Below are 16,601 nucleotides of genomic sequence, written 5' to 3' on the forward strand. Positions count from 1 at the left end.
AACAGCATTCCCCATCCCAATTGCTACTTAAGACACAGAATACTGAACTAGACCAACCACTATTTGACCTAGGCAGGCAATTTTTAGTCTGTGACAAAGTTCACTCTGAAAATGTTTTTTCAAAGATTAACAACTTTAACTGTTGAATTTCAACATCTAAGTTACAGACAAGAAAGAATACATACCCAATAATGTATCATTTTGAATGATGAAATAATTTTTTTTGTTCCTACAAATTTTAAATGCTAGCTTGCAAACACCAAGAAGATTTTTTCCATCTACTTTCATCTGCAAAGAAATTAAAAGACACAACTAAAATTTGCATACAAAAATGCACCATAACATTCTACAAGTTCAGACACCATGGCAAACTTGTATTCTCACAAAACTATTAAACCACAGCTGAAATCCAAACAGTACATTAAAACAAACTGAAGATGTATGCAGAATTAAAGGAAACTGAAATACCTGAAACTCAGGTATTTTAAACTCTATTTAGCAACCTGTGCTGGCTTCAAAATAACAGATTTTAACTTTTAATGTATCAATAAAATAAGTAATATATCAATAGCTTGCAGGATTTTTTCTCCAATTCCCTTACAAAGAAATTCTGTATGGAAATCAGTGATCTGGCATCTGTGGCCATACCACAAGGATCTCCACTACAACAGTACATGTCATAATGAAATTTACTCTCAGCTATTGGAAAACACAATCTTATAATGAGAGATTGTGAAAGGGAAGTAAATGTGGTAAAAATACAATGACATCTCTCTCTCTTCCTTTCCTCTGCATTTCAAGGGCAATTTCTTCTAGGTTCATGCTTTTTAAAAGATTACACAGAAAAATGTCTGTAAAGGCACCTTTCTTATTGATAAACACCACTTAACATCTTTGTGGTATCAGAGCAGATAACTCTACCTTCTGAATAAATTAACTTACACTACCTTATAGAGAACACAACTCCCTCAACATACACACAAATTACTCAGAAGCCTACAACACAATGTTAGTGGGCATCCTTTCACCAGTGACTGTCCAAACATGTTTTGTAGAACAAAGAAGTTCTAAAGAACAACATTTCACTGAAAGTTTTAACCAGAAATACTAAAGCAAAGGATTATTTACATTCATTCCTTTAAAAAAAAACAAACCTCCATTTTGGTATTTTCAGAACAAGATCAAGATATTATTCAAAAACTAAGCTTCATTTCCATGTGTACATTTTATAATCATTGGGTTTTTCAAATCCCTGCATGTGTATCCCAGTTTAGGACACTGTGTCTTTTCCTTGCCCATACAATATTCCTGCCACCATATACCAACTATCCTACTTTGTGCCCCTCCTTCCTTCCCTAGATGAAGCTTCTCTGCAGAAAATAAGCTACAAGTGCTGATCTAGATGAATGGGAGAGCAGTACCTCTGTGATAGTAAACTGTACTTAGGAAAGGGTTAGTTTAGACACAGTTTACAAGTATGAAATGAAAAATTAAATGCAAGTTGTAATTCATGATTTTGAGCTTCACATTCTACCAAAGAGCATTTCAAAACACTTACAGCCAGAATAATCTTTGCCAGCTTCAGGGAAAGTGGATCTGAATCAATGTCTACAAGTTTATATAATGTCTTCAGAAGGACGTTTCTTCTTTTAAATCTTTTTCCAAGCATATTTCCTTCATCCAATGCTTGATAGAGCTTGGTACAAGCTAGACAAAGGTGTTCTATATTATCTTCTCCTTGAAGGGTGTAGGAAGGGAGAGAAAAATAAAAATAATTATCAGTGCCACTCTATCCAGAGCATCTCAATACATGAAGACATAGAAGAACAAAATAAAGAACAGGTTGCACAACAACAAAAATAAAGACACCAAATATATGTCTTCACCTGATAGCATGATTCCCAGAAATAATTTTATTCTGCTTTTTCAAAAAAAGGAGACTCAAGCCAAGAAATCATTGAGCCAAAATAACACCTACAGCTCAAATGAAACTCACCTTCGATGCTTAATAATCAGATTGAGCAAATGTCTACAAGGAAACTGTGTCTCTGAAAATATTCTGTAAAGCACTCCACCAAACATTAGATGTGAAAAAGGATAGTTAAGGAGAATTTTTCTCCCCATATACGCCACTTTATGCATCAAACCTTGCTGGGATTAAAAAACATTGAATGTAAAAACTTGCTAGAACTCTTCAATGTATAGGTGCAAGATATATTTGAGTGGAATGTTGTCCTATTGACAAAAAAGTGATCTACTTCCTCACCCAACTCCTTGAGATTCTGTTTAAAATACACACAAATGAAACAGAAAATTATTATAAAAACTGCATCTCAACACAATGGAATCATGTATGTGTTTACTTTACAGAGAAAAGGAAAAGTCTTGTCTATTTTTAAAATTGAACAGTGAGATTTTTTTAAAACTTTTTTTATATTTCCTTTTGTCCATAAGGTGACACTTGCAAAGCCCCACATAAACCCACCTGAACTACAAACTCTGCATTTGTTCAGGGTGTACTTCACAGCTGAAATGGAGGCATATTCAAGGAGTCAAAGCACTTGTGATGAAATATGTATGGATAGAAAACTACAATAAAAAACCTGTCTGAGGCCCCAAACCTGTAGGCAGATTCAAGGACCAATCTCTCAGGCTGAGAAGTGCCTGGAAGCTCTCAAGTTGCAATCATTACACTCAAGGAACAGCAACGACTATTCCATTTCTACTCTCATCATGACAGAAAATTTAACAAAATATAGCATTATTCTAAATGCTCTGCTCCAGTAAGCTGTGAAACAGGAGTTGCAAGGAACTAAAGCTGAAAGGTCTTACACTTCATTTCATCAAAATTAACAACAACAAAAATTATTCATCACTCATCCCATGGGGCATTTTAAAGCACAACCTCCTGAGTACTGGAATGTAACAAAATAAATTATTTGTTCCTGTAGAAAAAGAGACTTTGGGGTTTTTTTTGGTCATATTACAAACAACTCAAGCACATCATATTCAGAAGAATTTAGGCAATAAATAAGTTCCAGGTTAACTTCAAATTTGCTTTCTAATGGAAAGGTTTCTGCAAATATTTTTGCGTGAAGAAGGTGAAGAAAAAGGCTTCTCTATTATTTCTTCTACATATGAAAAACTAACTCGACCTAAGTTCATGTGCAGGGAATTAGCTAAAAGGTACGAAGCAAATGACTGCACACAAAATTAAATAATATTAAATTACCAACAGACCTACTCAAAGCATTTCAACTATGGAATTCTAATATCCATTTTTATAAGAATTGTGCAGAATAGTCTAAAGAAAGCAATATAGCAACACAGTTGAACGGGGCAATGATACAATTCAGTGACAATTTGTGCTAATATTCGAAAAGCAGCAAAACTCAGATTTTAAGGTTTTTGTAGTACTACATTCAATCAACTGGTGAGAAAGTATCATTAGATAATGTCATCTATTATTAGAAAGACTAAGTCTAAAAAACTAAACTAGTTTTTTAAAAAGCTAAAAAATCTCCAATACACTAACCAAATCAAGTAAAGACTAAGGAAAAGGAGCATGAAATCTGATTTTCCTTACCTACATTCATGATAAGGGAAAGACATTATTAGATTTTACCTCTAAATTTTATTTTGCTTACAAATAAAGAACATCTCACCATGCAAAACCATAACTCAGTGGCTGATATCTGACAATCTTGGCATTAAGCAAGGAAAATGTGAGGTTACATAGCTGTTTTCACATTTCCTGATCGTTATTTTCTATACACCAGTGACAGATGTGGGAATGAGAATCCTAACTTTTTTAAACAATTACATGCATTGGGAATCACTTATCACTGTACAGGTGTTTCATACTCATCAATATCTGCAAAACCATGCAAAAAAAGTTCCAATCTGTACCATGCTATCACAAACACTGCTAAAGGTCCTGTTAAACAGAACTATTTGTAAAAACAAATTTACTTTATGTATTCCCACCATTCAAATAAATACAGTGTCTATAGAAGGTAACTGAACAACTTTTTCAATGAAAAATGGATTCCAGATCTTAATATTTCAAACTATACTTAATTTACTCCATTTTGCTTCAGTATTCTGAGTCATTACATACTTTTCTGGCACATCTAACACTTTAATCACAAATAGAAATTTTCATTAAGATTTCCTTATTTTTTTTTAAATTAATTGACACCTTCAATCAAGTCTATGGTTAAAGCACTCAATCTGTGCAGTACTTTATTCTTTAAATTATTAGCTCAACACTGACTGCTAAGCTGACAGAGCTATGTTGTCTAAAACAAGGTAATTTAATCAGACAAGTTAAGATGTTCTCCAAACCAGTTTTGGGGTTTTTTACAGGATCACAGAATGGGTAAGGTTGGAAATGATCTCTGAAATGACATCTGGTACAGCCACTGTGCTCAAGCAGGGCCACCTAGACTGCCCATGCCAGTTTTACACTGTGAAGTCACTGAATATATGAAAGCATAAAAGGTCACATACCCCAATTACTGTTATTATTTTGTAGTAAACACAAATGAGTCCCATGCTTCCTGCAAGAAACAGTACAGAAAATACATCCTTTCAGAGCAGTGTTACCCACTTTTTTCCAGTTCATGCAGAATTGGTAGAATCTTTGTATGCCAAAAGAAATCTTCTTCTTCCCATTCATTTATTCCTGTTTCATCCTTTAAGCCTTCAAAATACATTCAAAACAAAAGTACACATTCAGTGAAGGTTTCACTTTCTACAATAAGAAACAGCTCCAAACACTTTGCTCATTAGTAAGAAAAAATCTACAAATGTCATGTTTTGCTATATTCTGGGTTATTCTATGAATTCAAGCTTTTCTTTTTATTTACATGTTCTTAAAAACAAACATTTCAAACAAAACTAGATGGATAAGTGGTTTGATATGTAAAGCTGTACTGTGAAGCTTTTGTTTGCTGACATTAATGTTTCATTTGATCACTCAATTGGAAGGTAATGACTACTTAAACATCAAAGTGCCCTACTATTTTTCAGCTCTGTGTTCACGTGACAGCTTATTATTTGTTTATAAAAATGCATACTACAGACAATCCTCTAGGATTGTGGAATTTTATCTAGTACATATGCATGACATTACACTAAGCTTGATTAACTGACAGTTCAGTTAGGGAAAAGTCCTGTTAGTTATTACATCCTGTTAGCAATTCTAACCACTTCATGCAATTAGTTTTGTGAACTTCATGACTAAATTTTTATAAAATGTATGTTTCTTTCCTATTCCTCATCGCATTCAGCAGTTTTTCACATGGCAACCTGTGAAATTATTAGTAAACTATATATATGTGAAAGATGTTTTGCCTACAAATAAACACGTCAGAAATCCTGAAGGCAACCAACTCCCACTGTTCTTGACTTCTCTCAGCCAAATATCCCTGTGACTGAGAAGTACTCTTCACTATCAGAAACCTTGTCCACTTCACAAAGAGAGTTTTAAAAAATATTTAAGCATTTTTATACTTGGTTTCAAAAAGAAAATACAAAAAAAAAAAAAATACAGACATCAAGTTAAAAATTGGCAGAGCCAAAAACCAGTGGACTAGAATTTTTCTGGAAACAAGACTGGGAGCATGGATCTGTTTTCAGATTGGACAAGTGACAAAATTCTGACCTTGACCATTGGGTCACTACAGATGGAGAGCCAGAGTTTCTGCAAAACTAAAGATGTAAAGGACCTAACAGGTCCTACAAGGTGCAGGTAGGCATGTGTTTGGAGTTGAAGATTGGGTTAAGCTCTTTATCTTGCAGGCAAGCAAAGCTGTTATAAAGACAGGGTCTGGTTTGTTGTGTTGTTTTTGCTCTGAGTTTTTTTTTATTAGGGAAATAAAAGTCACACAACTCTACAAAATAACATTCAAAAAGCCATTAAGACTGGATAATACACATTTCTTTCAGTGACGGATTTGTCTGGAAATGTCTCCTGTTGCTCATGACTAGCTCTTAAATTTAAAGGACAATGTAAATTCTTAACACAAACATGAACAAACACAAAAAATACTATACTACCTGAGAACACCAACAATAAGAGGTTTGCATCACAAGAACAGTATCTCAGACCTTAAGACAGTGACTGGCTACTGGCATTACTTGGAACAGTAAAACAATTCAAAACTTCCTATTTTAAAAGCTTCCTTTTTAGAAAATAAACCAGAGGTTTTTTTGGTCTATATTAACTATCTACCCACATCTTGCACACAATTAATCTATCAAATATACCTATTTCAGAAGATTATTTAAAAATGCTGTTATTTCATAAGTAATACACTATACTTATTATATATATTATATATGTATATGTTATTAGCAAATATTATTATTATTATTATTTTGCATAGCATTTTTATTTTCTAGATCAAACGAGTTGACAATCTTATTTAAATTGATGAGTAGCCTAATTAATAAAACACTATGCAGTGTTTGCAATGATGTTAAAATTCTGCTCTGGATAATGTAAAAATACAGCTGAAATGAGAACACTAGAACAGTGTGCACTCTTCCTTCCTGCCACAAAACCCACATATTGAGTCAATTATTTCTTTTATTTTCTATCTGTAGCTATCTCTCTTAAACTGAAAGATGGGACTGACTTTTTAACTACATATATACTTGCCTAATTTCATTGGGCAAGAAATAGAAAACTTCAGGCATACAGATATATATTATTTGCAGATAAAGCCAAACTTCTCACTTAAAAAAAAACAACTTATCAAAGCCATTTAATTTTCAGTTCAGAATGAAAGAACAGATTTTTTTTGCACTGCTCTCCGTCACTTGTCTCATATTCATCAGAAGAATACAGCAAACTGAAAGTCATAGTGACATAATTTTTTTAAAAAGTATCTCTTATACCTAAGTAAAAAAGAAAATAATCAGCTTTTACTAAACAGTATAAATCCTAGCAATAAGAATGACCAGACAATATATGACTATAAAGAAAAGCAACATTACTAAATTGTATGTGTCTCAGTCCTAAGAGATTTTTTAAGCTGCTGATAAAAAGTTAGGGTACTAGCTATATTTAAAATATTGCAGAAGCTGTCCAGAACTTTCAAAAGAACAAACCACAATTCAACAGAAAATATACTCAAGCAAAAGAATGCAGCAAGTTCAAGCTGGTTGCCTCAGTTTTTCATAGGTCTTAACCACTGCTTTGCATTCTGGTCAAAAAAAAAAAAAAATCACTAATCAGTCTACATTTATTGGTTGCTGTTTTTAGCATGTAAATACAAGAGCCTTAGCAACACTGAGCTTTCAAAAGCTGAGTACTGCCTGACTTAAAATGTTTAGCCTTTCCACTGAATACTGAGTGGCCATGAATAGATCAATATTAGAACAGTCTACTTCCTCTCTAAAATGTAAAGCATAAACACAATTCATATCAGAAAATAGAAATAATTTGTAAATGAACACTCCATCCAGAATCCCATTGTAGAGAAGAAATGATGGAGAATTCCTACTGCTATCCCACTCTTTTCTGTGGGATTAAAGATGAAGCATGCACAAACTAAGGAAGCTACATAATGTTAAGAAAAGTAGATACAAAAAGAAACAATCTTAAACCCACATTTTATATTTTCAGTAACATCAATAAAATAGCACAAACAAATTAAAAGGCTTATAAGTATACTAACTCACATGACATGGTAAATGCTCTCTGCTCCTCATAAGGAAATGAGAGCAGAGCACAATACACCCTTTGACAGAATAATCTGGAATAATAGAGTTTCTCAGTTCTAGAAAAAAATAATAAAGCATAATAATTGCACAGTAGAAACTTCAGGTTTCCATACCAGACTCTCAAATACACTCATGTGATGTATTAAATGTTCCAGCTATGAGGAAACGTTATTAAAATCTGTTATGTAAAATTAGCAAAATGCATCCCTACACAGCAATCCAAAATCTGTTTCTTCAGATAATACAGGCTGACATAATTTTATTAGTTTCTGTGCAACTATGACAGATTACAAAAAGTGATGGGCAAATAAGGTATTAATGGATTGGAAAATTCTTAAGCCTGGATATGGGAAGAGCAAGACAGGAAATACAATAGATTTTTAGAGTGAAGATCTCTTGAATATTGTTTCTCTTTACTAAGAACAGTAAGAAAACCCAGTATGTCTAGAAAACAAAAAATATGTTCAGTAAGCAATAAAGAACAATATTGACAAATCACAAGAATTAACTTATTTCCATTTGACTGAATTTCACATTTTTTGGATAGAGATTGAAATTCCTTGTACCTGTTACTCTTCTCTTCCAGCCTGAAGCCCTTGGCTGTGATGACCTTTCACCAGGCTCTTTCATCTGGTCACTAAAAGACACAGTATGGAAACAAAAAAGCATTATTAGAAAACTGCTCACAATGTTTGCTCTTCACGTGAACTGACTTGTGCATATTAACAACTAATTGGAAAAGATGATGTTATTTTACTAAGTTAGTGAGTTAGCTGCTCATTAAAAGTTACATGTAAATAAACCTCTTCCCGTATTGCAAAAAGCTCTTTCAAAAATACTGACATATTCACACCACAAGAGGTCACCATTATGGAACGCAAAACCTGAAGTGTTTCTGCTTGCTCAATAAACTGAAACATGAACCAAACTAAATTCAGAAAGAGACAAATTCTATTTTACCATCAGCTTCATTAAATTAATATAAAACTCAACTACCTTAAAACTGTAAGTTCGTTCATTCACGAGGACAGTGTTTTTTTCTGACAGGATTAACACTTTTAAAACATTTAATGAGAAGACTTTTCAAAGAAACAAACACTTGAGTAACCTTTAAAGCATATGTTAGAATTTCTGGGTCTGCCAGTGAACTATTGCTAACTGTGTAGTGGTCACTAGTTCTGTTAGTACAAGAAACAGGTATGTTGCTATTTCTATTGTTTTACAAAGTAATGCTGTAATTCCTGCTGATTTTATGGTCAGTCTTTTTTTGGACAGAGGAAACTACTACATACATCTATAATAAATTTATTCATTTATTCTGTTTGCCTAGCTACACACTCAAGCAGCACTGATCTAAAAGAAATATACAAGATGTAGACTCTCTGCTATCAAACCGGAATCTTTCTCCTGTACTAAAGAGGGAAGTCCTAGCCTATGTTTTCTATTCTCCATGTATGTTTAATTTAACACTTCTTATTCCGTTTAAAGTTCATGTACCAACACAACCTAATCTCCTGAACTCTCTTATAAAGATGAAAGTAGTGTGTTAGCAATGTTATTTCATTTTTTTTTAACAAGTAATTTAGTTACTCTAAGGCTTAAAGCTAAACTGTTGTTTAAGTACTTTGCTGGATTGGTGCCTAAATCCTGTCTTTCAGTCCAGACAGAAGATGTAACTCAACCTATCAACAGATGGAGACAGAATAAAAGACAAAGCACTTGCAAGATCAGTTCCCTACAAAAGAGACTGGATAGCTCACTGTGATCAGTCAAAAATTTCCCAAGCAATCACATTACAGAAGAACAGTTGCTTCATAATGGCTAACAGTGAATAATGCTTTATTTTTACAGCATGAGGATTTAAGTGCTCCAAAATCCAAATGCTTACACAAACTACCTTGAAATTTTTTCAGCTCACATATAGCAATTTCTACTCCTTTGGCAAAGCAATACCTTATAAAGATAAAAAGACAAGTGCTTGCATCTCTAAGATGTCTGACATCTCTAAGAAAGAAGGGGTTTAGAGCACACATTACAGACAGTTCAATATATTGGTAGAAATAAAAATTTGATTCCATTTCTGTGAATGCCTTGTTCTACAAACCTTAAGAGTTTCAGAAATGTTTCTACAAGTTTCACTCATCCCTGAAATCAAGACTACAACTTGAAAGGACGCTGGACAAGCAAGAGAACAGCTTCAGTCACCTTATACTAAACATAGCTGTATTCAGGAATCAGTACCTTCAGAATTGTGTGTAGACAGGATGACACTACATGCCTATATGAATAAGGATGTTTGAATTTACTTTCCTCAGAGAAAGAGCTTTGTAACTATGCATCCTTTCTGTGCCTCTTTCCTGAAAATGTAAATCCAAGACGAATCCAAGAAACTCAACAAAGACAATCCTGTGAGTTTTGTTGGAAGCAAAAGCAGATTAATATAAAAAAGCCACTAAAGCAAAAGATGAGTTAACTTACCAGACAGAAACAGCATGGGTAAGTTGCAGAGTTAGACCACATCAATTGTGCACAAAAAGAAGTTGGGTTGGAATCTATTGTTTTTTAAACACCAGTATCAACCAGTTTAAATACTTAAATTAGTAGGAAAGCAAATTGTTCTGTGAATACCAGCAGTACAACCATCTATGTTTTTGGGAAATATCCTCATAAGTCACCTGAACTTCCATTATTTTCAGAAAATGAATACACTGAATACTAGATAAATGGGAATGGTTGGTGGGCAGGTTTATCTTTAGGGAATATGCACCATTTGGGAATTCTGTGAGAGATTATAAAATCTCTTTATGCATCTTTACCACTCTGTCAACTTCAGTTTAGTTACACAGACTTTTGGTTCATTATCTTTACAATTTCATTTAGGATTCAAACTTAAATAGAAGTATCTTATTAAGAACAATGCAGTTAAAATATAATCAACCTATTCTAAAAAATAAGTCACCTACTATTGAAGGGAACTGGCTTGTCAAGAGAGTGGTTGTCTTGGAAACAAAGTCAATTGGCAGAAATCTGATCATCTAATAAGGGGCTCATCAAGAAATCAACTGAGAGACTGATGATTCACAGAAGAAAAAGAACTTGGCAACTGGATCAATTTTATCCTTCTCATATAAAAGAAATCACAGTAGCCTCAATGAAGAACACTGCTTTCTTGAATGTACACAGAGTGTGAGGACTTCCAAAAGGAAAGTGAGTCAGTACTGGAGTGGTGTGGTGACCTTGGACAGATGCCGGGTGCTCAATCACATCACTCTTTTCACTCCCCTCCCCAGCAGGACCGAGGGCAGAAAGAAGATGGAGAAACACCTATGGGTCAAGACGAAAACAGTTTAATAAAGCAAAAGCAAAGTCCACTTGCAGAAGCAAAGAAAAACTAAAGATTTATGCTCAGCTTCCTACTAGCAGGCAATGTCCAGCCATTTCCAAGGATTGTAGGGCTTGAGTATGCATAGCGATAGCTCTGGAGGACAAACCTCATAATAACAACTGCTCCCTCACTTTCTTTGTCTTAGCTCTTTCATTGCTGAGCATTACACATTACAGAATCCCTTTGGTCAGTCTTGTCCAGTTGTCCTGGTTTTTCCCCTCAAAAGACCTTGCCCTGCCCACCCTGAATCTACTGGTGACAGGCTTATGTTGGAGAGACAACACTGATGCTGTGGAGTGCTGCTCAGCAGTAGCCAAAATGCTGGTGTGTTATCAACAACACCCTTCTAGCTCCTAATGCAAAGCACAGCACTGTGAGGGCTGCTCCAGGGAAAATCAACTCCGTCTCAGCCAGATCCAATACGTGTTCAGTATTTTCCCCTGGTGAAAGAATGGATAATTAAGTGAAAGCTGCATTTACTAAGAAATTCTGCATGTTCAGATATCTACTTGTTTGCTCTTGCCATGAGACTCTTGTTAAATCTGCAAACTCTCACCCTTCCATGGTATTCCAGGGAAAATTACATTTCTACGAGCTATATCCCAGAGGCAAAGAATTGAACTAGTAATCTCCCAAGAAGCTGCACACAACAGCAAGGTCTGAATCACAAATGTGAAATTAAGATCCTAGTGAAGGAATGGTGCTTGGGCTCCTTCCTCACACTGCACCTTAAACATCTGAGAATTTGGTTACCTCTTCACCTGCCAAACAGAAGCTGGCAATGGGCCTGGATTTTGTCTCACACGGTCCCATAGACTTAGACCCTTAGCATCACCCCTGCTACAGTTTTGGCCCAAGAATGATGTTCTTTTCCTTGACAAACATCTGGGCACAGGGCATAGATAAGCAGAGGTAGGGACATTCCCAGACACTACCTTGTGTGTTGGTATTAAAAACAAGGAAGTAATTAAAAATAGTTTCATTGTATAACATAACCTATGAGAGCCACTAAGCCAGAGACTTTAATTTTTATTAATTATTAGTAGAGATGTATCGCTGATGCCCCTGGTATTTTAGTTACCAGTTAAGAGGGACACATGATAATATTAACAAGTTAACACCTCTGTACAGAATTGCATCTATTCAGTACCTGTGGTCAGCGAGGTAGCAAAGCTCAGCAAGAACAAAAAGAGAACGTGACCATCTTTTCTGAATTGTCCATCTTCAAGGCATCCCCTCTTGACACTACCCTGTCCTCATGGTAAGGATCCTGTAACATCTTATATATCCTTAGGGCTTTGGGAGGCAAAACTAGATAACAAAGTGAGAGAAGAACAGTAACTGAGAGAGTGTAATAAAGAATGAAGAGTATACAGGTTGCTTTTCAAAGAGAAGAGTAGGAATAAAGGGGAATGAGAAAAAGGCAAGGGCAGTGGGGATAGAAAATGTCATAAGCCCCACAGCATCTCCTTCTGCAAGTGCCAAGGCCTCACACAACTTTGCTCATCCAGATGTTATGAGTCTCTCCTTTTGCACCCATGTAAACTGGATCTGTGGACCCTCTGCTAAAGTAGATACATGAATTGGGACTACCCCATGTAAACCAGAATCTGAACAGATTCTTACAAAGGGAGAGAGCTACTAACACACAGACTGTGCATAGCATGCCCTGAGTAAATGCTGTAAGGAAGCCCTGGACTGTAGACACAATCTGATGTCTAGAAAGAGATTTCTTTTCCATTTTTAAACGTGCCTTTTTAAATTAAGCCAAAGAATTCTAATTATGAGCATATGATTTCTACACATCTACAGAACGACCACACTTAAATGTAAGTTACTTCCTCAGAAGCAAATCTAAGCTCCAGATAGTTTAAGTTTTTTTATTTTTGGTCTTTATTTTGATAAGGTAAACAAATTTTTTTTCTTCCATTTTCCCCTCATAGTCATTCAGTTTCTCCCCAGTGTATTTTCCTTCATTAGAGCCCCTTCAGCTCTCACAAAACTCCTTTTTCTAATTTATTCAAAAACCAAAAATGTGACTGAAATTTTTACAAATTTTATTTTGGATCCTTGATTTATCTATGTTTTCAGGTCTGCAAAAGTCTAGGAGAGCAATTTCTAACTTTTCACAAAGCTCTAAAAGCAGTCTAGGCACTGCAGTAGATGCAGACTGTTTATACATAAATATAAGCACTGAACATCTGATTTTACCAACATACGTTGTGTGCATTGGAAAGCCAGACATGGTGTATCTACACCCAAAAATCAAGACATTTCACTAAGTGTTAGGAAGAACAGATTTCAAGCAATGCTAAGCAGATCCTGGGGGCCTGTTCAGGCAAGCCAGATTATCAAAATGATTACTAGGCACAAAGGTGTTCTTCCAGACTAGATTAGAGTTCAGTTCCCTTGATCGTAGATAATCCTTAAACAGACAGGCCATTTAGAAAGAATGTTATCTGAGATTTTACTCACCTGTATATTCAGTGTGACTACACATCTACACTGTAATCTGGGTTTATTTTTATTGCTAGCCCTGCCCAGGACAGCATGCCTTATATTGATAAGGATCATTTAAGCAGCTGAGCATTCGTCTTTCAACCCAAGATTCACACTTCTGTACGGACTACAAAGGGAAAAGCTGCAAGGAGGTGTTGTGGAAGTATATACAACTAATAAATCCTTTAAAAGAACCCTCATAGGTAAATAGTTTTTCCTGTTTTCAGTGCTTGCCAGGGGGGAGAAGAAGTAGTTCTTGTCACACAATTAATGATGGTGTCACAATGTACCCTCCCCTTCCAGGTATTGAAAGATGTTGATAAGAGCTCCTGCCAAGCCTCCTCCACACTAAACAGTTCCAGCTCTCTCAGCCTTTTCTCATACAAAGGATTCCTTCACATCTTCATAGCTGGACTGCCTCCAGCCATTTCATATCTCTATTGCTCTATTGCACTGGGGAGCCTGGAGCTGGTGCCAGCAGCCCAGGTGTAGTGGAGGTTTTCAAGACGCAAATGAACAGGGTGTGAGATAATCTAATCTACTCTCTTTTCCACAAAAGATTGTGCCAGATGATCCTCTGAGGTCTCTCACATCCTGAGCTGTTCTATGAATTTGGTGTAGACCAGGACCTTCAGGTCTCTTTGCAAAGCTGCCTCTTAGCTGGATTGCCCCCAGTATATAATGGTGCCTAGGCTTGTTCCCTCAGATGCAGGACTTTGCATTTGTCTTTGTTAAACTGCATCACGTTCCTGTCAAACCATTTCTCCAGCCTGTTGAGGCTCCTCTGGACAACTCTCTGGTGTATCAGCCAATGGGTTATCTACTGACTGCCAGTTAGCACTTTTTCTAAATTATTCAGAACTGTGGTCTCATGAACAGTCCATCAGATCTCTTGGCAGGAGCACTGTGGAGCACTGTGGCAAGATAGGTAGGGCTCTAGACCAAGTTTATCAGGGCACAACCAAACACAGCAGCTTTGTCTCAAAAAGAACAATAGTGGCTCCAGGGAAAGTTAAAGGAGCTAATGGTGATCCTGGGAATTAGGGCACTAAGGACAACAAGCAAACCCTGTGTCAGCAGCAAGGGACAAAGTGGTCCAAGGGCCCAAAGGCAAAGAAGGAGAGTCAGATGCAGAGCTGCAGCAAATGAGAGAAACTGCAATGGATCTTCTCAGAGCAGGTTAATTTACACAATGCTTTTAGGAGCCACTGCTTCAGAACACAGTGCCCTGCTACCGTGATTCTTCCAGTGCACTTTGTGATCAAGAAACAAGAGTCCTAACTAAACCAAAACTACTGATGTTAACAAGAAGACACTGCTCTGTAGACTTTGAAAGGAAGTATAAACAACATTCCAGTATTTTTGCCAAAGCAACTAGGAAGCAAGCAGGAAGTGTTTTTAGCTTTTGGCAAAATGAGAAAAATTAGTATTTTGTTTTGTCATTTACTCTCACAGAAATTAATTTTTCCACATACCAATTAACATTTGCATTTCTCATTAATCCCTTTATTCCCATTTCATTATATTATCTAGACCTTTTATGTTGCCAGAAGGACATCAAAATTAGTTTCTGGTATTGTCTTTCATTAGCTGAATAGTAGGGAATGTGTTTTTGTGGTTTTTATTACAAACCAACTGATTTCTTCCAGACCCATAACTTAGCACTTGAAAAGTACCCTATCCTTTTAGACAAAGAACTGACCTTCACTGAGCCACTTAAGAGAATCTGTCCCTGTTTTGCTCAGCTACCTCAGAATCTTCCATTTTGTGATGTCATCTGAGCTACAAAAAAGACAGATAAACACAGTCTGGAAATAAGCCTCAAAGGAAAAAAAACCCAGTATAACAGCTCAGTTTTTAAAGACTATTTTCCTTTTCCAAAAAAACAGTGGAGACAAAATTACTTGCAGACAGCTAGAAGAGATATAAAATAAAGTATTACGCCAATTACATACAACTTGAGTCAGTTTCATTTCTCAACCACCAAACTTCTCAAAAGCATGAAAATAATTCAAGAACTGGTAATATAGATGTCCTGAAATTATTTCAGGAACTGTAGAGGATTATAAGGAACACCATAAGCAGAGAAAAAAAACAAAGAGAGTGAAAACTATAATCAAGTGTATAACTGACACCACTGATATGAGAAAAGATAACGAATAGAAACACAACATAATTTGCAAAAATCTATTGACGAATAGACCAACTACACTCTGAGTCATCCTAAAGATGAGTAAATAACAATTCTATAAACACAATCATGGGAATAGCTCGTTTCTTATGACAACTCCAGTGATAAAAACATACAGCATTTCTTATTTATACAGGCTGTTGATGGAGAACCTCATGCACATGTTAAATAGTATGACTTAAAAGAATAATCAAGGTTGATGAAAAACCTCTATCCTTTTCCTTTTTATTCTTCACAGCCTTTGCATGTTCTGTCTAATATTGAAAATATTAACAGTATCTATTTATGGCAGAGTATATTTAGGCAATTGGACAACTAATTGTCGAATTCTAACCATAAAAAATATCTAAAACACTAGCCTAAATATATTTGAATCTGAAAACCACACCCTCATCATCTTCCTAACTTGAATCTTGCATAAGCATTGCATTTCTAAACAAGAAATAAATTAAAATCCATTGTCACTACAGGTCTACCTAGATTGAACTGGCATTCCTTCTTTACCTTTTGCATGGCACATGTACCCATTCCAGAATTGCAATTCAATTGATATTAAGGACTCTCAAGACCTAGATCTCCTAGATTTGGAGACAAATGACACTGGTCTGAAACTAGGTACTAGAATGAAAAGACTCTTTGGAGTACACAGTAAAAATGAGCCTAAACTCCACTGTCTCTTTTGTGAGCTAAGAGACAGGTAAGTTACCTCTTATCCTTTTCTTTAGAAGTCCATAACAAGTTCTGAAAAAAAAATAATTCTTCTTTCCCAGGGTTCTCTCAGTATCCCTTAAC

At 35.6% G+C, this 16,601-nt stretch overlaps 1 protein-coding gene across 1 annotated transcript in view; it reads right to left on the reverse strand.

The window, feature by feature from the left end:
• ARMC2 (armadillo repeat containing 2) overlaps positions 1-16,601 on the reverse strand; it is a 61,279-nt gene that overhangs the window by 33,289 nt on the left and 11,389 nt on the right. Inside the window, exons 7-10 of the mRNA XM_014887876.2 lie at positions 8,301-8,371; positions 4,613-4,705; positions 1,559-1,737; positions 186-288 (exon numbers count right to left, since the gene is read on the reverse strand). Of these exons, the coding sequence (XP_014743362.2) occupies positions 186-288; positions 1,559-1,737; positions 4,613-4,705; positions 8,301-8,371 (446 nt within the window). The remainder of the gene's footprint in view (positions 1-185; positions 289-1,558; positions 1,738-4,612; positions 4,706-8,300; positions 8,372-16,601) is intronic.

This window comes from Sturnus vulgaris, chromosome 3, assembly GCF_052056855.1.
Source record: "Sturnus vulgaris isolate bStuVul1 chromosome 3, bStuVul1.hap1, whole genome shotgun sequence".
In the NCBI taxonomy this organism is placed as follows: Eukaryota; Metazoa; Chordata; class Aves; order Passeriformes; family Sturnidae; genus Sturnus; species Sturnus vulgaris.